The following is a 24,393-nucleotide window of genomic DNA, read 5'->3' as shown; positions in this document are numbered from 1 at the left end:
AGGTGTTTTAGATCTTCAATTTGTATAAGTCAATAGAAAGTGCTTATCAAATTGAACAACTTTTGCTAAAACGTCATACCTGTATATGGTACAGAGAAGCTGGGCTCTTGGGGTTCCACATCAGGTGTTCCAGATCTTAAAATTTATTATCTCAGCTGAAAATGCTCGTCACATGAAACAGTTTTTGCCACGGCACCATATTTGTATCTCTTATAGTTTTGTTGGTCTGTTGGAGTTCTGCATCAGGTCTTCAAGTTTCGAAGATAAATTATAGCCTATATGTTGACCAGGCTTAATACTGATACAACAAAGAAAAAATCATTGAAATCCGTTCAGTAGTTCGGAAGATTAGCGTGTACAAACAAACAGACATACAGACATACAGACATACAGACATACAGACATACAGACAATTTTTTTTTTTTGGATTTGTGCTCCATTACTGTTTCTAAACCCCACCCAATTATTATTTTTTTAATATATTCAATGTACAGACACAGTTTTTTTACAGATTTATTATATGTATAGATGTCACAATTAAAACTTGCTATCACAATTACCTAGGTATTTAAATTCAATTACAGCATAAATTATGTAATAATTTGTGGGGACCAAAATTTTATTTGTTTTTTGTTACTTACCGGTCAAATGAAATTAAATTCGAAGCAATTTTTCTAAATAGAGAAAAAAATATTAGGCCCGTAAATTCAAGGAATTGCGATTTCTCCGAGTACTTATATTTTTCCTCCGATTTCGGAACCTAGAGAGCGAATGTCGCTAGACTAGACTATTACTGGGCGGGGATTTTGTTTATTCTTAGATTCTATCAACAAGAGTAGCATAGCTACTATTTAAACCTCTCTAGAGGTCAAAAGTCTTTTAATACTTGGGGCTTATTAATATTTTACGCATACGCCACCCTGTTATCGCTAATACGATCAAAAAACTTACTAATTTATCACGAAGCTGACACGTCGGTATCAAGTAAGATAATAAAAGACATCGGATGTTATCACAATTATTTTTAATCACAAATGTTTACAATTTATCAATTAGAGATGCTTACAGAACATTGCATTTCACCTTCACAAAATAAATTATTATATTTATTCATATTGTATAAATGGCACGAGGATCCGTGAGACAATGGGAATGTTTGTAACATCACAATAAAATAATATTACATGTGTTATAAAATATAAGGTAATATTTAGGTGAGGTCCATTTAAATGGGCTGGTATCACTCGGAAATATATTTCATACTAGCTATACACCGTATACACTAAGAGCGCATCTACCTATGCAGTTTAGCAAATGATAAAAATGTTTGGACACACTTGAATATTACCTAATATTAATTGGTAAGCGCCATAAAACATACGAAAATTTGATCATAAAAACAATAGGTATTTGTAAACTCCATTATATAATATTTTATTCCGTAGTACCGCTTTGGTACTTAAGTGTAGTGCCGAAAAGAAACTCATTATTCAAGCTTTGCTAACGTCGCAGCTTGAGGTAAGTTGGTTAATTATAAAAGACTCTATTAGTTAATAAAATGCATTTTAATTTATAATTACTTATATTCTCTCTTATATTATGATAATTAGTGGTCCACAATATTCTTCATAAAACGAAAAAACAAGGATTGTGACAAAAAACTGCTAGTAAAAATCGTATCTAAGTAATTGTTATTGTAATGTGTTATTTATACCTATAAAATCAAATAGTTTCCTTTTAAATAAATAGGTTCTAGGTATTCCTAATGATAAAGAAACAAAATTTTCGTTTTAGAAGGTTGCTTGCATAATCGTCAGCATATGTTAGGCTTTCATAAGGCACTTTATTCATAATCTCATCCACGTGTTCACAACATCACTATATTTAGTACCTATATTTTATTCGGAGCAAAACCGCACCAAAGCGGTACCTTGCTCAAAGATTTCAGTATAGCAATATAATCCGATACAATATCGGCTTAGAGCCGTCCGAAATATAGTGCTCTTAACTGTAAACAAGTTTTAGAGTGGAGTTAGAGCAAGTTGCCTGCAAAAATGTAGCGAGGCCTTAATGAAGTGCAGTTGTGCTGACCGCTTGTGTACCGGCCTGACTCCCACTTCTAAACAGGGAAAAATAATAGCCACCCCTGTTTTAGTAAACAGACTGGCAATTTGGAGGGCACGAATAAAGCTTAACTAGTGTTGTGCTGAAACTCATTTATAATCTGTAACGCTTGGAACTCAGAGAGCATCACTATTGACACTGTTAAGTTTTTGAATTAGGAACTAAATTATATAATCACAAAAATTTGTTATTTTTCTGTATACGAGCTTAATAAACAATGAGTCTGGAATACAATAGTGTTACTGCATGTCTGTAGTTGGACGCAGTGTGAGTTCTAACATTTCCATTCATACGATTCTCGGATTCATACAAAGAGCAATGTAAAGAGATTCGATATTATTTTAACATTCGACGCTGTTTTGTTTTATTCAAAAGTATAATTCCTTTCTCAGAATCTCTGTGAATACTAGGCGTCCTTATAAACTTGGCGAGAGTTTACAAGAACTTACATTACAGTAACTTATATTATGTTTGTACTTGTTGTTTTGCTATTTAGATGTTAGTTATAATATAAAGGCACTTTTGAACGAGCTTATACTATGGTAAATAAATAATAACATGCATATATTATAAAAATACTTAAGTATCATGTTGCAATTTTTGGAGGCACTTATTCCGTTTGCAAGTCCGTAGTTGCACATCATTATTTTCTCTCACATTAGGTAATGTGAACAATTAAGTAAGTGCCCGCATTTTGTTGGCACATATAATACTCTTATCAAACTTAATTACAAAAACTATGTTTTCGTGTAAAATAGTAGATCTAGTCTTTTATATACGTACAAAACTTGGCATTAGATGGAAACGGAAGTCCATTCTTCTATATATTTATAAATAAGTATCTTAAAATACATAAATTGGCTATTTTTCTATGGTAAAAATTAAATTCGAAACCTTATAGAGAAAGAGAACAAGGAACCCAAATTCGTGTCGCAGCACTTAATAGTCAATTCTTTGGTCTTTATAGGTCTCGCTGTAACAGTAAACAACCACAATATAACAAACAAAGAAGACAGACTCCACAAATTGGGTTCTCTGCGGAATGTCGCCACGTAGCGCGGACGGAGAATTAAGTACTGCATAATGTTAAAGTACTACGCATAACAAACGGCTTAAATAAAGTGTACAGTTTTAAATAAACTTATAAAATACGTATACTTTAAATTAAAAATAATGTACTTCATCACAAAGTGATCTTAACGCTAGCCATATGGTCCTCACCCTTCTCGTACACTACTTTTTTGGGCGAATACAATTTCTCTTGTATCGCTGCGAAGGACTGTCCTTTAGTTTCAGGCAGTTGCAATAATATAAATATAACACCGAACACCGACAACACACCGAATCCCCAGAAAGCGACGTAGTTACCTAAATTATCCGCCACCACTTGATACAACTTCGTCACTGCGAACGTCATTAGCGCCACAAATATTTGGATCACACAAGTCGCTTTTGATTTAATGTTTGTGGGGAATATTTCCGAAGTTATTGCGAAAGGCACTGTAGCTAAACCTATAGTATATGAGAATATAAATATTGGTATCACAACGATAGGAATGAATTTCACACTGACGATGTACTCGCTGTTTTGGTGTTTCATGAAGAAGTACGCCCCGATAATGACGTTGGCTAGTCCGACGCCACATGATGATATAAGTAGTAGGGGTTTTCTTCCCAACCTGTCCACTAGTTGTGAGGACATCGCCGATGTAAGGAGCTGCACTGTGCCGAATAGTATGCAAGATTCTTCGGCTCCCAAACCTCCCTCAGCTGCACCAAATATCTGCTGAGCATACGATATGATGGCCGTGCTGCCACAGAACTGTTGGGTAAAATATATGCCCATCAGAATGATGAGGCCCTTTCTGTTCCCTCCCACAGTGAACAAGTCTTTCCACCGGCCTTTTTCCTTCATGTTTTCTGTGACCAAATTGCTCATACTTTCTAATTCCTCTCTAACGTAGCTTCTGCCTCTTAGTTTTTTGAGTGAGGATTCAGCTTCTTGCTTCTGTCCGTGTTTGATGTAGTAGTATGGCGACTCTGGCATGGTGCTGAACGTCACCACGAAGAGGATCGGTATGGCGATGTTAAAGCTCGCTAGGCCAAGCATGGACACGTACGGCCCGATGCAATACTGAGACAGGATACCAAACTGAAACATAATGATTACAACGTTAATCTCCTTGTTTAACTGGGATTTAAATTAAAGCTTCGTATTGCGAATATAGATGTGGTTCCCAGTGTTTAATTTTGAAATGAAGCTTTGACATACAAATTGCTACATAAATGTATACGGTAGTCTATAACCCATTCCCTTTGGAAGTCTATAGTACCAATAACTTCCACAGTTGCAAAAGGTGGACTGATACTGCGTACAGCAATTTGAATCGTGTCAAAGCTTTCCGGGATTTATTTGGTCAGCTCAGATAGAATATATTTCTCAGCAATTGAATTGTATGTATAGGCATTCCCACATGAAAGTGATTGTACATGTGATCGATTCTCTATATTGATTTTGATTTATTGTGTGTTGGGAATATTGATCTATTTGTTAGGGATTCACAAATTGCAATGAGTAAAATGACGTTTTACGAGTGTCTTTATGATTTTCATCCAATCCGATGCTCAATCGTCTTATCGTAATTTAAAAATTAACAAGTCGCCGTCAAATCTGTGTCCATAAAAATATACTAATAAAAATCTCAGAAATAGAAGAATCATATTTTAATAAGTCCTGGGATATACATAAGTAGTACCTTCAACTGTATTGACGAGTAGGCACTTTAGGATGGTAATAAGCCAGTTTTATGTTTAGACATTGAGAGAGAACATTTTCTTTAATCTTTTATCTGATACAGACATCTGAGCCAACTAAAATAGCATTTTATTTATGTAAATATATTAAAGTTTATATTTTCTGATACATATTATAGCATGAATAAATTAATAGGAAACATAGAAACAAGGTTATTAATGAATGCTGTTTGAGTATTTCTACTTATTAGCGACCGCATACAAAGTGTGTTTAGATCTTCGGATTATGCTGTGTATTAGCATCGAGGTTGTTGAAACTTGTTTTTAATTTGTCTAGATCGAGATCAAACCTGACGGCAGATAAAATAATAATAGTTTTATATCTATTTATTATTAAAATCAAGTAAACAATTTGATAATGAGAATTCTAAGTTGATAGCTATAAACATAATAAAAGAATATGTACAGAATTTCCTCAGAGTAAGTTTTAACGCTGCTACACTATAATTATTTTTCTTTACCTACTAAATTATTTTTTTACAATAAAATGGATGATGAATAAAATGGAATGAATGTATCCTCAAATTTCTTTGTTTGTGGTTTATCAAGTAGGCACCGAGCCAAAAGTTACTGTATTCAAAATAATATAGTTTGTATTTTTATATATTTTTTCCTCATTATATTCATACATAGGTATCTAATTTGTCCAAGAATTCTATTGTTACACAAATGGCAACCACAGGCACGTAACCACTGCTTTGTGGGCTGTACGTAGGTATGCCTGATATACGCCTACTAGGTACTCCAAAATTGTTTACAAAACTGAATGAACTCCATTCCCAGAAAAGTACTTAAAAGTCACAATAAATTAGCTGCACGACTCAATTACTCATTCGTACAATTGACCTTGAGATCATAATTCGGGTAGCAGACTGACCTTCGACATGACAGTGATGAGTGTTGCCATGGCGCCTCTGACGTCATCGGACGCGATTTCTCCGAGGTACATGGGCGCGGTGGTGTAAGCAATACCGTAGCCGAGACCTGAGATCAGACGAGACGCGTATATCGTGGGTACGTTCCCTGCGAACATCACTAGTATCCAACCAATGATGTAGGGCACTGAAGCGAGGAGTAACGTCTTCTTTGTGCCGATCCTGTCTGCCAGGTATGATGCAGGAATGGGACTTGCGGCTGGAAAGAAAAAGAACAATAATATAGCGTACGAATATTTTATGAAGGCATTCAATGACATGTAAGCGATGATTCAATACCCTTTGTAGTCTAGACCTATCCCACTTTGCGGTCGATAGTGACCATTGTTATTACCTAATAAAACGTATTTTTACACGCTTTTTATTAGCTTCACCTGTATGTTTGTATGTTTGTAACCGACTTCTTTGGGCGCGATTTTGACCCACTTTAAACAGCCAGATTTCGTTCAAACTTTGTAGATTTATTGAGGACCGATGACAATACACCAATTTGATAAAATTATTCCATTTTTAACCGACTTCCCAAAAAGGAGGAGGTTACACATACACATCGATTACTCCGAGGTTTATAGACCGATTTACGCGATTCTTTTTTTTGTTCGACTCGGAATAGCTGCCAGTTGGTCCCATAGTCATCAGGTCAGGATCTGATGATGGAAACCCTGAGAAATAGAGGGCAACCTTCAAAAGTTGTAGGCATACATAGGGTAAAAACTTGACACTCAGGTGTACGCCTAAAAGCACTATTTAACTGTGAAGATTTGGAGCTGACCTGATGATGGAGACCAGAGAGGGTCGAGGGAACTCGACAACTGAATATGTAAACTACCTCGTGTTTGGGCTTAAATTATTTGTATTGACAAGACCTTTGCAACAGTGAAGGTTTGGAGATGACCTGATGATGGAGACCAGAGAGGGTCGAGGGAACTCGACAACTGAATATGTAAACTACCTCGTGTTTGGACTTAAATTATTTGTATTGACAAGACCTATGCAACAGTGAAGGTTTGGAGCTGTCCTGATGATGGAGACCAGAGAAAGTCGAGGGAACTCGACAACTGAATATGTAAAATACCTCGTTACGACTTATATTCTTTGTATTGATGAGAACTTCCCACTTGTATGGATAGTGACAACTATTCGTATCACTGAAAAGCTTTAAATAAATAACCTTTTTACAAAAAAATTCAACCGACTTCCCAAAACACTAAAAAGCAAAAAAAAAACTAATTTTAGGTGCATCGGCCTAGAAGTCGGTGGCAAAATTAACTTAGTAACATCCATTAGACACCGACTTCTAGGCTTTTCAATTTGCAAAATATGATTTTTGTTAATTTATATAGTTTTCATCTATAGTCGATAAGGTAAGAAAATTAATTAAAATTTTCTAGAATTTTTCTCTGCAGTCGATAAGGCAGGACTCGGTGTTAATTTTTATTTCCAATCATTATCTTTAGCCGTTTTCTCTAATATTGACATTTTTTTGTATACTAAAGAGAATTTTAATTCTACAAAACAAATAATAGTTTTAAAACAAACTAAAAAGTAGAAAATAAATAATAGTTTAAAAAAACTAAAAAACACGCTTTTTATAGAAAAACGAACTAAAAAATAGAAAATAAATTTTAACGAATTTAAATTAAGAAAACAGTGTTAAAAATTTCAATGAATGTAAATTAATAATAGTGTGAATACAAAAAAAAAAGATTTAAAAAAAGCGTGGGGTGCTTTTTAAGATATTATCGAAATGAAAATCACTGTACTCATATCTGTCAATAAAATATTTATAACTATTGACACCATGCACCCCACGCTTTTTTTTAAATCTTTTTTTTGTATTCACACTATTATTAATTTATATTCATTGAAATTTTTAACACTGTTTTCTTAATTTAAATTCGTTAAAATTTATTTTCTATTTTTTAGTTCGTTTTTCTATAAAAAGCGTGTTTTTTAGTTTTTTTAAACTATTATTTATTTTATGACTGTAATAGCCTTATTTATGAACAGGCTTGCGTTAAGAAAAACGTTCGAAAAACATTTGTCCTTTGTTTTTACTGCTTCGAGTTTCGCAGGAGCTTGTGGCTAGCTAGCTATCGTTAAGTTCTATTGAAGTTCGGTAACCAGAAGCCAATAACTCTGACAGCAAGGGATTATCGGGTCACCCAGATTGTACTGGGTTAATGAGGTCAGATAGGCAGTTGCTCCATGATGAGCATTCTGCATCCAGTTAGGCTAGAAGCCGACCCCAATATGAATTCTCCTGCCATATATAACTACTTTGAAAATCTGTCATGAGACGATATTCTAATTCTTTTGCAATTGCTGATCTGTGCAGAAAAATAAATCGTTAAATTAATATTCACGGGCACATATTATTTGGTGAGGTGCGCCGCTCTAAGATCAACCGGTTATCATGTTTCATTCTAGACACCCGATCACATTGCGGGGTAAGAACATTTTTATGTTATCCACAATACCTATCGAGTTACGAAGGCCAACCCCATCATTCGGGATTACTGAACAAGGCAGAATCACGATCATGTTACGACTTGGATTAATGTGCCGACTAAATATGTAATGCCTTTGGGAAAATTAATCGATTGTGTAATTTGAACGTAAAGTTTCCACTTTCCTTCGTACAAGGCAGTGCAAATAGTCGATTAGCCTCGATATGGACTGCGTACGTAGGACATGAGTGTATTTGCTCTTTATAAGCATGACCTGATTTATTTCTCATCACTCGAGATTGAAAATCACATGACGTTCAACTTTCTATCGGTATTGCGATAAGTTCTTAGCACAGAACAGTCATTGTTACTCGAACTCAAACATGGAGTTATTGACCCGGTGGTGAAATAAGACGGTATCACATGATTGAACCGGAGCGAATGGAAATAAATTACCGTGGAAAATTAGTGAGTTAGAATAGAATTCAATTGGCATGACTGAAATTAGGTTTCGTGAAATAAGTTAGGTTGAAAAATCGGGATGTACAAAACACGTGTAACTCCGATTGTTATGAAATCATTAGTAACTATTTTCTTGTACTATGAACCGATAAAGATGATATGCGAAAGGGCTCCTACTGCAACTCATGAATTTTTGGTAAGTTAAATTAGTCTTTTTTCAGTCCTGGTGCATTATCAAATTATAAATGGAAACTGGTTCCAATTGTGGTACTAACCGGAACATAATATCATAAGTGAGGCGATCCATGAGCTCTGATCTGCTGAGGTCTCTATGGGCGAGTCTGGGGCTAGCAGAATAGGCAGCGTGGGTGAAGTCCAGCCCACTGTGGTGCCAGCCGCCGCCGTGATCAAAGTAGCTGAAACATTTTAAAACGTAAATTAAAATCTAATAGTTACAAGAAAGTAGTGTTAGTTACTACACCTTAGGTAAAACTGAAGAACGGCTGAACCGATTTGACTGAACATTGATGGGGACTAGCTTAGACCGGGAGGAGCAACTTTTTATTGTCACCAGGGTATGGAAACTATCTACACAGTTCCTTGAGACGCGGATGAAACCGCGAGCGGGAGCGGCGGGTGTAAATATAGATTGTATCACTAAGCTACCTGTAAAGCACAAATTAGGTTTGTGTACGTAGTTCAGAAACTGCACTTTGCAGTTAACTACGATAATTTGATAGAAAGTCTAAGTTGCTTGTGAATAAGTTGTTGGAAAACCGCCGTATAACTTATACGATAGAAACCGTCGCTTGAAGACAGGAGTTAGGGTTGAATCGATACAAATGTGCCGTAAATGGATAAAGCTTATCGGCAAAGGAAAAAAAAAATTATATGTTTAAAATTATTGTACATTATTTAGTAATTTGTAAATTATGTCATTGTCATTTTAAAACAATGATATGCATATTTCCATAAAAAGGACTTTGTAATATGAGCTTTGTAACGTTAATCATATCATCAGTATCGCAATTATGATTTTCTTAAACTTCTAAAATTATTATAAATCCCTGTATCCTGAATAAAAATCTTAAATGTGGTTAATCAGTTAACCTCGGACTCCTCGGTAGCTAGGTGATTAATTATCTTCCTTTATTAGGTTCCCCAATTTTCTATCATTAATCATATTTCTGTGGACTGCGCTAATCTGGAATCCCGATTAACGACTAGTAGTTACCCATTTAGAAAATATGGAACTGTCAAGATAATAATATAATATTTTAAACTAGAACAATTTGATCTGGCATTTAAAAATGCGTTGCCTGAAAATACATACACCATATACAGGATTGAGAAAACATACAAGTAAATTGTTGATGAAAACGTAAAACGAAACCCGTATTCCTAAAAAAATATAACGGTTTAGGTTTCACTACAGATAAAAAATAGATAATATTAGTAATTGCGGTTGTTTTCTGTTTCAATTTATATGCTAAGTACATTAGATACGTAGTGAGGAATAGTGACGCATAGATAGATCGACCAAAGTTCGGGTAAGTAAGCCGCGGTCTGTTCTTTGATGGGTGGCTTATGTGGCTTTAGTTCTATAATAAATGGATTACAGTCACTAAGCTAGTATTTTTTATCTCGGGTTGGCTTTAGTATCGTTTGGCAGGCGGACGGGGCTAAAAGTGGTTAAATCTGGTAGAGGGTGGGTCTCCGATTATAACGCTACCACTCTTGTTACAAGGTAATGGATATTTTTCGAGAAATTTACAAAAAATGTTTCTAACCTCAAATCAGATAAAACGCGTAATGTCAACGTTATTCGGTGAAACGGAACGTTAAAATGGGCGATCGACAACCGAATGTGTTTTAGTATATCGTCTGTGGTGTACAAATCCGTGAAAAGGAACGCAAAAAATAAATAAATGTCTCTGGTTTTTGCGTTAAGTGTCATTTGTGATTAGCTGTCATTCCGTTTCTCTTCGAGTTGCGTCAATGTACTATGATGTTATTTCAAATAACATCTTATTTCTCTTAGTATGCACGAGCGAGCGAAGCGAGCTCGCGACTTAGGGCACCCCCGACTCGGATAGGTTAGGTTCGAAGGGGATGGCGGGGTCTGCAAGACCCCGCCATTCCCTTCGTGGTTATTTTTTTTAAACAACCCAGAAGTAGGAGCCCCGCGTAGCGGGGCTCCGTCGACTTTGCCTTTGTTCGTATTGATTAGAAGTACTTGCACTTAATTTTCCGACCGTAGTGGGTGATTATAGTGTTTTGAGGTTAGGTTACAAATATCTATTTTTCTCAAAAATTATGCGTTACCTTGTAACGGGAGTGGTACCAGAGGATAGGGGTGGAGCCCCCCAACACCCTCCCCCCCTTTTCCTCCCCCTCCGCCTGCCAAACGATACTAAATTTTTACCGTTTTAACCAACTTCTTACGTATCACGGATTACCAACATCCTTGAGAAATTCTTGAAGAGTGCATATTATAAAAATCTTCGTTCTTAAATCCTTACAAACATTTGCAACTATGAATTGCAATAGCTTTCGAAACAATTATTCAAAGTCGAAAGGTCTTCAAACCATTCAGACTTCCCCACCTACCTTACATGATAATTTCAAACAACATGTTTATTTTAAGTCTACCGACAGCGTTTATTTATTAAAATATACAAAACAAAACATTGATAGTGGGATCGTGTCTCCTCTTATAAACATTGAGACAAAAGCAAACAGTGCAGGCATTTAGATATAGCATTATTGAATGTTTAACAAAACCACTGTTATCTATTCATAATAGGACAATATTGTTACATCTAAAACACGACTTGCAGTTTTTTTATTGGTATTGTTGACAATAATATATTTACAAGCAGAATAATATGTATTTTCTAACGGTATTCATCAGTCTGTATATTTCCATGAATACCTATTGAATGGGTTTTCAACAAAATTGATACAGAGACTTGAATGTAGAGAGGAGAATAACAAACCACAATGTTATTAAATGTGACAAAATAATTATCAACAATGTGTAGGTATTTAACCGTAACCAATTTAGTATCTCTATAGCATACTCGTTTTCCTCTGGAGACTAACCACGGAAAAAATTGTTTTGCATTCGATTTTTATCAGTTATGATTGCCGACTTAATAGATCGATAGGGTAAATACGCCAAATGTCGGCCCCCTTAGCGATTTTCTGATTGCGGTTCGCTATAGCACCGTCAGTTTCCAACGAAAGATAGTTTCTGATGCGGTTTTGGATAGTTTGATTAATCTATGTCATGTTTATAGGCATAAGATTGATATTTCTACGAAAAGAAAAAAGTAATAAGGCTTAGATGCGTCGAGAACAGAAAAACCCTAAAGTCGGCCATTCACGGCCCAAGGTCGGTCGCGTTTTTTCCAAATGTCGGCCGGGTATAGGCTGTTTTAAATTAAGGCAGTGACAAATATTATTAACATGATTTATTTTAGCAGAATTATAATATAATACTAAGTATACATTTGTAATTGTATTTGTTTAATTTATAGTAAAATATTTTTTTGTTTCCCCTAAACAAAAAAAGTCGTATTCACGACCAACCATTTACATTTTTTAAGCTAATAAGAACGGTTTAATAGATAGCAAGTATCAAACTATAAAGCTACGATAAACATGCCTACAATACTGTCAACTCCTACATTTAAACTTAACTCCTAAACGATATAATGAATTATAATAAATAAATTATTTCATTTTGAGAAAATGAAAAAATATAAAAGTATTTTTTCATCAGCCTGTATAGTGGCGCTTGAGTTCGAGGCTGGTCGACATTACGATTATTTACGATTCTAATGTCAGCCCCTATTTCTTGTACCTTATTTCTCGAGATTCAACTAATATCACCCCGGCCGTTATTTGGCTATTAAACGTAAAATAGATCTATTTGCCTATAAGCTTTGCAAATTCTCTTGTTAAGCCAACGGAATTAGTACAATAGGAATTTATAAAATAGACTGCATTTGCTTTAAGTCGGCCACGGCCGAGACTCCGGTTTTAAGTCAAAACTGTTGTCCTAATGGCGGCCTCCTATTTTTCCTTGAAAAATATACGCAAAACGCTGAAAAAACTATCTTAAAATATAGTAAAAATAACCCATTAGTGATAATCAAGCTTAAAACAAAAATAAATAAATGTTTTATCGTTCTAATATCAATCCCCAAAATGTGAGTATTCACTTCGAGTAAGCTACTTTACGTGCGAATTTGATGTTTCAACGGCGCAATTGCTACTGACGCTCAGTATGAGAAGAGTAAGTGACAGAATCGGATAGTAACGATTTGTACGTATAGAGTATAAACCAAGGTTGCAATTCGAGGAGCAAAACTAACACTTAATTACCTTTTGAATGAATGCAAGCTGAAAATGTACAGACGGCCGAAGTTTGGGGGGAGGCCGACATTTGGCGTATTTACCCTACTATCCGAAATTATCCGTTACTACGTTTGTACAAATTACTACCATCTAAACATAATTAGCATATATTTGAATCTAAAACCACAGTCGCCTAAAGGAAGTGAAAATTAGGTGCTAAAATTACTTGCCCTATTTGGCAGCCAAACACCCTTTTTTGCACGGAATATTAGGGAACTCCTAAAAATAAAAACCTAATTATCTAAATGTGTGTTCCATATTTGAATAGGTGGTTCTAAAAATACATTACTACGCAGTTTGAGAAACCTGGCAAATATATTCGGAGAAGTGAGTATCTATCACTCACTGACTGACATACTCGTAGCAGGTGAATATTAGATAAAAACAAAACAGTTTTTCACTTTATAAAATATAGGAAATTACCACACTCGTTTTGATCTATACTTGAAAGGACACCACGTGTAAACGCATTTAGGTACATGTACTAATTAATTAATGTATACCTGAATGTCAATATACAATTTGCATTTACGCATTTGTTTATGACATGCATCATTTATCATTTAGCTAATCAAATGAGCGCAGCCTGTCATTTGTCAAGTCATTATGGCATATGGCAGCGATATCTATTCTAAGAAATGCATCCTGTAGTTGCATAGATGATAGACCTTGTCAAAAGAATGGTGCTAAGAGCAGTATTTGATGCAGTAACACAACTTCCGAGTTTAATCCTATCCGACGGTAGGCACGGAAATGACAGGCTTACTCACTATGGCGATTAAAACGGAGTTTGAAACTTACTTGTTCGTAGTAGATTAACGTGCACGGCAAGCCGACTGGTCAGCTAAAACTCTTGAATAGACAGTCTAGGAAACTTCCTAGACAACCTAACTAGGTATAAGTGGATATGAAAAGACGTTTAGCCGTAAATATGCACCTATGAGTTTTAATACACATCGTCATCATCTTTCTGTTCATGTATTCCTTCCATACTCTTCTGTCTGCCGTCACATGTATTTCGATACACATGAAATTTTATGAGATTGTTTAAAAGTGTACGTCATCCCTTCCTCATTTTTAAACTCTGATAAAGTATTTAATCAACGCTTAAAAAAATAAACCCGACGTTTAAAAAAGTTCATGCTTTTTCATCGACACAGACAAGGGTCGCTGGCTAGTCCCTAATAAAGCAATGTGACAGCATCAGCTTTTGGTTTTTCGAGAATATATCCAATATATCTCTTGTCCCTTTTAGTGACAGAGTTAATACTTGGCTCTATATTAGATGACGTGTGATGAGTTTTATTACTTTTTATATTATATTAAATTATGTTACGAAAGTTCTGCTTCCGAACAGTGAATAAATGTGATAAAATGTCGGCCTGTCTTATTGGCATACACCCAAGCTAACTGCATAATAAAGACGTCATTAAAAAAATAATTAGTAAAGAAAAGAAAATATTTGTCATATAGAATGTTATTACATATTTATTAATTCTAATAATTTCTAGAACCCGACCCTGGTAATTAGTGTTAGATACCCATGCTCTTTAGTTTAATTTGGTTTAAATAGCAATATAATAAAAACAGTTACAATAATAGCTACTTTTTTGTTTACGTATGTAATTAACAAACACAATTGAATAAATGGCGGGACATAAACAATATAGAAATGCAACAAAGTTGCGAAACGATAAACGAGGACGCATTAGCAGTTTAAAACGATAACTTAGTACATATTTACGTGCACTGTTATGCAGTTACACGGACAAGAGGTCATAGCCAGTTATATCCGTTTATACATTACTGATTTACACTTCCTAACTGCACTAATAACATTGATTAATATCGGAAATATAGTAACGTGCTATGGAATATTTATTATCTTTTCCGATCACTTGTAACTCCCGCTCTCATAGTCAATTAATAATAATTATTTGAAGAACGTAACTAAATGAACTCTTGATAAAACTAATGAACTTGAATAGCGAATATTGGTTACTATGTAGGCCATTAATCACGAGGTTCATTGAACTCATCAATTGAGAGGAAAGTTTGATGATTTCGTTTTTACATGGACTTTGGTTGTGAGCCAATCAAGCTATGGTCAAGGAACTAAGAACTATGGGGACACGACAGTAGCCACGCCAAGTCAATTGGGCACGACCTTATAAGCTAGTCCCAGATATATCTCGTGCCTGTTTTGGATTTATTATGAGACTGATAGCCCTGTCAGAAAGAAAGATAGTTTACAATTCGAGATTCCCTGTAGATGCCTAAGTAAGCTTTGTCTCCTGGGACACTTGTGAGATTCAAACATATTATTTGCTAGTTGCTGTATCATTTACCCACCCAAAACAAAAATGTGAAAGACTGCCAAGTTCGATAATATGGGAATGCTTCGCCTATAAAAGAAGTGAGATCTGAATAAGTACCAAGTTCCATACACATACCTCAGTTAAAAATAGTTACTTTTTAATGATGTTACTTGGCAAGTTTTCATACACATTGTTATAAACCTACTAAACGCAATGAATCAAGTATTTAATTTTCTATTAAAACTTGCCAAGTAATCATCATTAAAAAGTAACTATTTTTAACTGAGGTATGTGTATGGAACTTGGTACTTATTCAGATCTCACTTCTTTTATAGGCGAAGCATTCCCATATTATCGAACTTGGCAGTCTTTCACATTTTTGTTTTGGGTGGGATTTCATTTATTTTTGTAAGGTTGTTTATTTTATTTTTTTCTTATGATGAAGTTAGTTAAAGAAATGTCTCATTTATACTATTTTTTAGATTTTTTAATATGCGCTATGTTTCTTACAAAGAAATGAACTAGATTAACTAAATGGACTAGATTTACCAACTGACTGACATGACATATTATCATATATTATGTTCGTGGATCAAAGTTACACATTCGTTATTTTCGAAAGTGATTCACACTTGGCCGTTTTCAGATTTTTACTTTACTTTGACTAAATACAAACCTTTGTACCATTCGAAGATATATTATATAAATATAAATAAATTTAGTTCGTTTTAGTTCCTTAGGGGTATAAATTTACACCGGGTATAAAACACCTTCATTATTTTGAAATCGACTCACACTTGGCCATTTTCAGATTTTTCCCTTTACCTTGACATAAAGACCTACCTCCATGCCAAATTTCAAGTCAATACGACCATTAGTTCCTTAGGGGTATACCGGGTATAAAACACCTTCATTATTTTGAAACCGACTCACACTTGGCCATTTTCAGATTTTTCCCTTTACCTTGACATAAAGACCTACCTCCATGCCAAATTTCAAGTCAATACGACCATTGGAAGTGGTCTAGGTTTTTGATGAGTGAGTCAGTCAGTCAGTCAGTCAGTCAGTCAGTCAGTCAGTCAGTCAGTGAGTGTATAGTAAAAATAGCGATTTTCTGACGTCAATATCTCAAGACCTACAATAGGTATATTAATGAAATTTTGTATTTTAGATAAGTGAGGGGGTCTCAATAGATACTAGAAATTTGATATGCGTAAATAAAATAGATTTTGAGTTACAGGGGGGTCGAATTTGGCCCGAAATGGTTCGTGTAATATAACCCACGGCCGGTGTGTCGCTTTTTTTGCTCGAACTTGGCGGACACACTGCCGTGTGTCTAGATTTTGATACCTACTAACATAATTATGTGAGTTTGTGAAAAAAACATGTATTATTCATGAGACTAATGTAACTAAGCTGCAATTTATCGATATTATATTTGTCAGTTTGATTTGTTGTAAAATAAGTACGGACTTAAAACACCACTTTATGTGCCTAGGAATACATTATCTTATGTATTTTTTCATCTACATTGTTATTCTGCAAGTATTGAACAAACCATTCAGTTTAGTTGTGTGCGTAGTAAAATTGGATTGTACCCATCGATCAAAGTTGTTCAAAGAATATGGATATCCATACCACGTGCTTAGGTACTCATGTACCTATATCTATTTCAATGTCTGACATGTGTGTTAAGGGGATAGAAATTCTTTGAAATGATTAGTTTTAGGCGTGACAAACAATAAAAAGTTAATCTCTTTGACTGTAGTCAATTGATCATTGCAAAAACAGCTGTCGAGCGAAATAGCATTGTCACGGAGAGGCCCCACAGCATTTGGCATTGGACGCGAATTGATTAACATGCATGTGTAGTACTTATTAAATAGTTTTTATTAACATTTAGTCTCGAAGGAATAGAAGGATACTTAATATTTATACCCACGTTTAGTCCCACGGCTGAGATGCTACTTCATCATCCGTGAACCATGTGGCAGGAGGCTAACCTACCGCCATTTATCAAATATTATTTGAGTTTCTTTTTTTGCGAAGCACTTTTGCTAAAATGCCGATTTTCCTTTTACGGATCTAGCGCACTGAACATGAACCTGTTAGCGTACTATTTAGTAGAAATACCATTATGAAATTATATTTTGTTACCGTTTTTGGAATTTGAATACCAGCTTTCCAATATCTGTAAGTATACCTAATGTATATTTTTAAAGGCCATCAGATTTAATTTTACATAGTTTTAAAGCATTGTATAACTTGATATCAAAGCGTGGCTTCGTGGATATTATTAAAAACTTGTCAAAGAAAATGTCTGGAAAATTTTCATCAATCATTGTAATTTGCATGTCAAATGAATGAATTAATGTCAAACGAGCATGAGAAGTTACAATACAAGATTTTTTGCGGAAACAAATTGGTGTAAAATTGTAAAATGCGCCTAGAAAAAACGAAACTCGACAGTAATTTACTATATTTTTATTACAGGAATGATTTTTTGGACTTATAAAGGTCACTACTGACTAGTACAAATGGTTTAATTTCAATATTATCATAACGCTGTCGGAAAACAGATAAGAATAAATAAAACCGTATCATACTTGTGATTTTTTGTTATTAAACAATAACAAAAAATCACAAGTATGATACGGTTTTATTTATTCTTATCTGTTTTCCGACAGCGTTATGATAATTTTTTTTTTCAAAATGATAATGTTATCTTTAACAACTTGCAACATAAAATATTGAAATTGAAATTATGTTTGTTGCCGTGGTAGAAGAAAAGTAATAAGAACTTTTATAAATGAGAATTAAATTGGTATTTTTTGTTTGTTCATTTACATATTTTTTTTATCAAACCATATAACTATCGTGTCATGATTGTTAAGTTAGGTTATTACATATGAGGATCGTTTCCGCGTAAGTTTTTGCGATATACAAAGATATAAAGACCATGTGTAAAAAATGGTAACAACCTTAGTTTAAATGACACGTTTTTATGTCAAGGATTTTTTTCACTCAAATCATCAATTCATCAGTAAGTAGTAGATTAGCTAACAGCCGACATCAGAATTTGTTTGAGTTTTCAGAGGTTGCTTAAAAACATGTTTTTGAAATTAAATAAAAAATTAAATTAAGACTATTTTGGCAACTGCATACCTACGTTGAATTCTGGGAAAAGTAATGTTACGATTTATATCATTAACTAAAAATCTGTTAATATGTGATCTACTTTTTGTCGAAAACAAGTCAATCGATATTTCCATAACCCAAGTGGTTGACATTCAGAACTTAAATAAAAACTTCCGGTATTTTTGCTTGCGATAAGCGTCCCCTGAACATGAATTTTAACGAGTAAAATCACATGACAGCATATATTTATCATGTATTTTCGATTTTTTTCCTTGACATATTGTTATTTATATTCTTTAGGTAAGTAACTGAGGCACAATAGTTACAGTTTTGTCTTATCTGCAAAATAATTTATAAATAGTGGAAAAAAAAAACGTAATCCAATACATTGCTTAGGTATGTATTATTCTAGATAGGTATACTGTATGTCATATTTTGTTATAGTAGCCGGTAATATTAGATTCTAGCCATGCAAAACAGCAGCTCTACAAGATGAAACATTATCGAACTTATTGCTGTAAAGATAAGGTTGATTGTTGATAAACAAAAGCTTTACTTTTAATATAATTGTCACTACTCACCGGTGTGACGGGACCCTAATAGGGGCTCGAGGCGCCATCGCTTCTGAATTGATATTACCTACCGTTTTTAACGTTGTTTTTCTAACTGTAGAATTTAATTACACGATCCCTTTGTCTTTTTTCCAGACGAAAAACCTTGTAATTGTCGTGTAAAAAAAGAAATAAAAAGCTCCGAAATGATTTTAAGCATTTAAAAAGTTGCGTTCCTAATTCGGAAGGTATTTTTTTATACAAGTGCCAATTCTATTCAATAATGTGGGCTTGTGGCAATTTTCGTAGCTGCAGGAACTTTTTTCTGATAGCATTCTTTTGTTTTGTTTATTTTTTTAGTGTAAATTGAAATCGTGTTTGACTTGACCTACCTACTGCAAACGAAGAAAGTGATATCTACTGTATAATTAAATTTAAGGTGTAATTGAAAAAAAAAAACGTCGGAAAAAAAGGTGTAATGGAAAAAACAAAAAGAGAATTCCCAAAAAGAAAATGATAAGTTTAACCGAATACTTTTCCTTGTCACGATGATAAAGGAAAAATAAACATGTCAATCTTCGTATTGTTGTTTTTTTTTGCAATAATGTAAATAGGTGCAAGTTTTTAAAAGGTTATTCACATTTGAAGAGAGAGAGAGGTATTGTTCAAATTATATAAAAAGTAATTACTTTACGACATGTTTCTTTTCTTCAGTAGTTATAAGTCTTATTTTTATTGCTTCTTTTTATATACCTACTAGTTGGCAGTAGAAATAACATGACCAAAATAATTTCTAAATTTTCTAAATATTTTTTCAAATAAAACCGTTTTACTTATGTGATGCTAGTCAATATTGTTATTGTTTGGAATTATTCGTATAAAAAGGTTAAGAACTTACACTATTGATCGCATTATACAAATTCATATAATACAACATACACTAGATTGTTTATCGAATGCATTGTCATTTGTTTTTGTTCTTGATATTCTTAAAAGTTGCAATTTAACCTATGGACTCAGATCACAATATTGGGTATTTTCACTGATTCAGGAATGAGAAAACATTTGTATATTATAAACAAATAATATACAGAATTGTTATCTACGGTAATTCCCTGAGATGAACGTTATCAGCAATTAAGTTTGTGTTTTCAATTTTCTCGTTAATAATTGCTTTCGTGTTTGCAAATAACAGTAACTTTTACCTACCTACTTGCAAAAAGTTGTTTTTATTATTTCTAGAATTGTAGGTCTTGGTTTCCCCCAGATATCCTCAAACATGCACGTGAGGCAAGAGATATAATCTAGTTACCCGCTAATAATTTAATAGGCCAGGGTTCTCTTTTATCGTTGGTATCAAGAAAAGTAAATAAAGGTATGTGTCAAGGCGATGGACAGTAGGTAAGTATTGCAATATCTTCTTAAGCACATTTAGATTAGATTGTACTCTAGACCATTTCTGTTAAGGTCTATGGTACTTTTATCAGGTCAGATTCCACTACTAGGGGCAAAATAAACTAGCAGGGATTATAGTTGTCGAAACGCGGGTCCTTATTGTTCCGATTCGTGATTCATGCTTTATAAGCATTGCCCAGTGTGACAAGTGATAAAACATGGACAAAGTACACAGGGTTTTCCTATATAAATAACTATCATGTAGACTTGGTAATTTGCAAGGCTTGAAAATTACCAAAAAAGGAAACACGAATTTCTCTTAATTATATAATAAATAATTTCTTAAGAAATCTGTCATAACATTTTAATGTTCTGACAGTTTTTGTCAATACAATGATCTAATACATCGTATTAACTGGATAGCAGTTTACTGGGTATCGTGCTATTTTTATTATCTCAACTGTATCGGTGATAAGAGATAAGAGGTTTATTGAAATACTGGTTCTTAATGATGAAATCAGTAATTGAACATTGACTGTCCTCAGCATGTAGTAATGAGGGCAAGAATATTATCTTGAATTGACCACCGTCTATAGATCTTCGATGAAATAAGATACGTGTACCATTGACAGTAACCATGTGGTTAGGTTCTTATATCGTGTTAGGTTCAAAGAACCAGCAATCCTATTATCGTTCCGCGTTGTTTGCCAAAGTCTTATTTCAATAGATTGTCATAACACAGTTAAGCTCCACCTACACATCAGCTATTCAGCGAACACTTATTTTTTACAAGGTCTATGACTCAAACTGCATAGCATCACCCTAAATTAGATTTGCTACACTTTTTTGTATTTCAGAGGTTTGACGAATGGGTAACAATAGGCATTGCAGATAAATGAACTATGGGTGTTGTGATCACGATGACAATCGGTAAATTATCAGAATGTGAAATCTGACAGTTGTGCTGATCAAAACCTTGATCAGATTTCGGACTACGGTTAATCACCTCAAGGGCATATTTGTTTTCACAAAAAACAATTGAAGATACAAAATAATAAAAGACAATCTATCCAGCTTTGAACTGGATTGAATCTTAATTGAACTGAGTCATCTGGTAATAAAACCTATTACATAGATGGAGTTTAGTCTAGATCTTAATAATGTCTAGACAAAAAGAGCGTGTAGGAATGCTGATGGTACCGTTCATGTCTGTTATACCTATTTAAAAAAAAGAGCATCAACCTACTGAATGTAATTAACTACTTATCGTAGGTGATACCGCGAAGCTATGTATACCGTAGCCATGAACTAATTTTACATGAGTGACAAAAACTGTATGTAAGTATTTTTATTTGATTTCGACGCGTAAGAACCTGTATAAAATTCGTGATGCTGCGATCATCAATTAAAAGACGTATTTGGATACAAGCAGCACATTTTGCATTATCACCGACTTTGTGAAGTTTAGTTCTGTGAAAATTACCTGATGTTTTTACGTTAGAAATATTTATTATCATAAACCAATTAACTAATGAAGGCATGTCAGGTGCTTAATAAATTATTCTTGGGCACGCAAATTAAGTTTATGTCAAATCAACATTACACAAACGCCTTCCTTACTAGGTGTTTCGAAAAAAAATTTATTTCCTGAAAAAATCTGAGATTTTTAACAGTAGAAATTTTAAAAGGTTTTTGTATACAGTGCGCATATTTTATGAAAGACTACATTGGGATAACCGTTGCTCGTTTTCACAATTTTCCATCTACATTACGCATTGCAAAGATGTGCCAAATGAATGATGCAAGAAACTGAAATTCAGTTCGAACTTATTACAATTATTTATTGAAACAGGCTTGTCATCTTCTGTTTTTTTATGAATTGAGATGATATATTTGATACCTACTAGCGGACGTGTACTTTACCCTTCAATTATTCTAAGGCTTGCGAGATTTTGAATAATAATTTTACATATTACATTTTTTATTAGAAAACGTATTAATTGTAGTTACCATGCTAAAGTAGGTAACGACAAATGTTAAAATACATGCTTTATCATATTTAAATTAATTCCAAGAAACTGATAAATTATCTAGTTAGGTTGATAATGACCTATAATGCATTACTGGGATTTTTAACCATATAAATTAATGTTATTGTGCACTTTATTTTATACGAAATCGTGAACTCATTTAAATACTTAATCAAAATACATGGTAATGAAGGGACCTTGGAAAACCTAATAATGTATAAGATGTTAATGTAAAACGTAAACAGTATGAATAATTATTTCCGTGTATCTACTACTGTAATATCAGCTGTGTAATTCAAAAGTACGACGAGTCCACACAATAGGTACAGTGTGCGACAGAAATTGTTTATCATTTTAATGATTACACACATTGTTATACTCACATTATTTAGAGGTTAGGTTTTTGTTTACGTGGTAATCTCAAAGTATACTAAACTGATTTTTAAATATCACTCACCAATATAAGTCGTTAAGAATGATAACATAGGCTGAGAGTTATTATTAGTTAAACACGAAAATGGCAATAAAAATATTGTCATGTAGTGTCAGCATCAATTTACTTTGTAGCTGAGTGTACATTTACGACAATGGACTATATCAGTGAAGTTTATTGCTGACAGCATATCAATGAAGACTACACTACTTAATTTAAGTAGTTAGCAACAATCATTTCCGTAAAGGAATTTTAGTTATGGCGTTAATAAATCGATTAAACAACGTGATTAACGTTTATCTATGAAATAGATATTAGACTTAGCTAAGTCACCGGAATTACCGTCATGTAGATAATATCGTAAATAATATATAACATGCGGATATGCTGAGTTTTCAATAAGGGCCAATTTTAATATTAATTTCAATGAGATACCGGCACCATTATGTAAAAGAGGACGATATCATTACGAAATACGTTCGCATTCATACGAGGTAATTTAACAATGAGGTAATATTGTAATTGAACAATAATAACGTACCATACACAGTAACTTTAATGAAAACTTAATTAATGACATTAAAGTGCGTGAGTGTGCACAGTTTGCAAAACGGCCGGTGTTGCCGGCACGACATACGCGCACCAAAAACATAAATACGAATAAAACTATTTTGAAACACACGCACTGAACACATGATAAGTAAAAATAAAATCAACGAACCGCTGAGAGCCGTCACATATTCCCTCCACTTGCGGCTGTTGGTCATTGTCGGTGTTGTCGCGAACTTTGGGCACTAACATTTATGCTCTGTGACAGCGGAGCACGCATGGGGACACGGAGTGATGCGGTGCGCGACTGAGCGTGCGGTGTAGCATGCCGCTGTCGCGCTAATATTACTCGGCCACGTGTTGTCCGCGTTTCGTTGTAAGCGTCAATGGTTAGCTGAACGCGCCCAGACAACACAATAATATTCCCGTTTTGTTGACGGTTTCAGCTGTCAAAGTACTGCGTGAAGTCGTCCGCGGCGGGGCGCCTCTGCCGAGCCTGTGTTGCCTGCCTAGCTTCAGATATTGCTGTTATATGTTTTATCGTTCGTTGTGCACCCAACCAGCCAGATAACGTCACAATGTTTGTGCAAAACTTCACATCGTTAATTTTGTTTTGTTTTTTGTTTACGGGATTCCACCTATTTGTAATGAATTCATTTATTTATACAATTCTGCATTTTTACTGAAGAAGATGATAGCTACATTAGAACGTGACATTTTTGACAACCATTTTATTTCTTTGTAGATACGTATTTCATAACTCACAATA

The 24,393-nt window shown here is 34.2% G+C and overlaps 1 protein-coding gene across 1 annotated transcript; it reads right to left on the bottom strand.

The window, feature by feature from the left end:
• Window positions 1-1,007: 1,007 nt before the first annotated feature.
• On the bottom strand, window positions 1,008-24,120 carry LOC124630340 (facilitated trehalose transporter Tret1-like). Its single transcript, XM_047164205.1, has 4 exons — window positions 23,797-24,120; window positions 9,061-9,201; window positions 5,816-6,072; window positions 1,008-4,276 (listed from the first exon to the last, which is right to left on the bottom strand). Exons 1-4 carry the CDS (start codon window positions 23,840-23,842, stop codon window positions 3,308-3,310), a joined length of 1,413 nt encoding a protein of 470 aa, XP_047020161.1. The 5' UTR covers window positions 23,843-24,120; the 3' UTR covers window positions 1,008-3,307.
• Between the last annotated feature and the right edge of the window lie 273 nt (window positions 24,121-24,393).

This window comes from Helicoverpa zea, chromosome 1, assembly GCF_022581195.2.
Source record: "Helicoverpa zea isolate HzStark_Cry1AcR chromosome 1, ilHelZeax1.1, whole genome shotgun sequence".
Lineage (NCBI taxonomy): Eukaryota > Metazoa > Arthropoda > Insecta > Lepidoptera > Noctuidae > Helicoverpa > Helicoverpa zea.
This window is presented reverse-complemented; position numbering and strand designations above follow the sequence as displayed.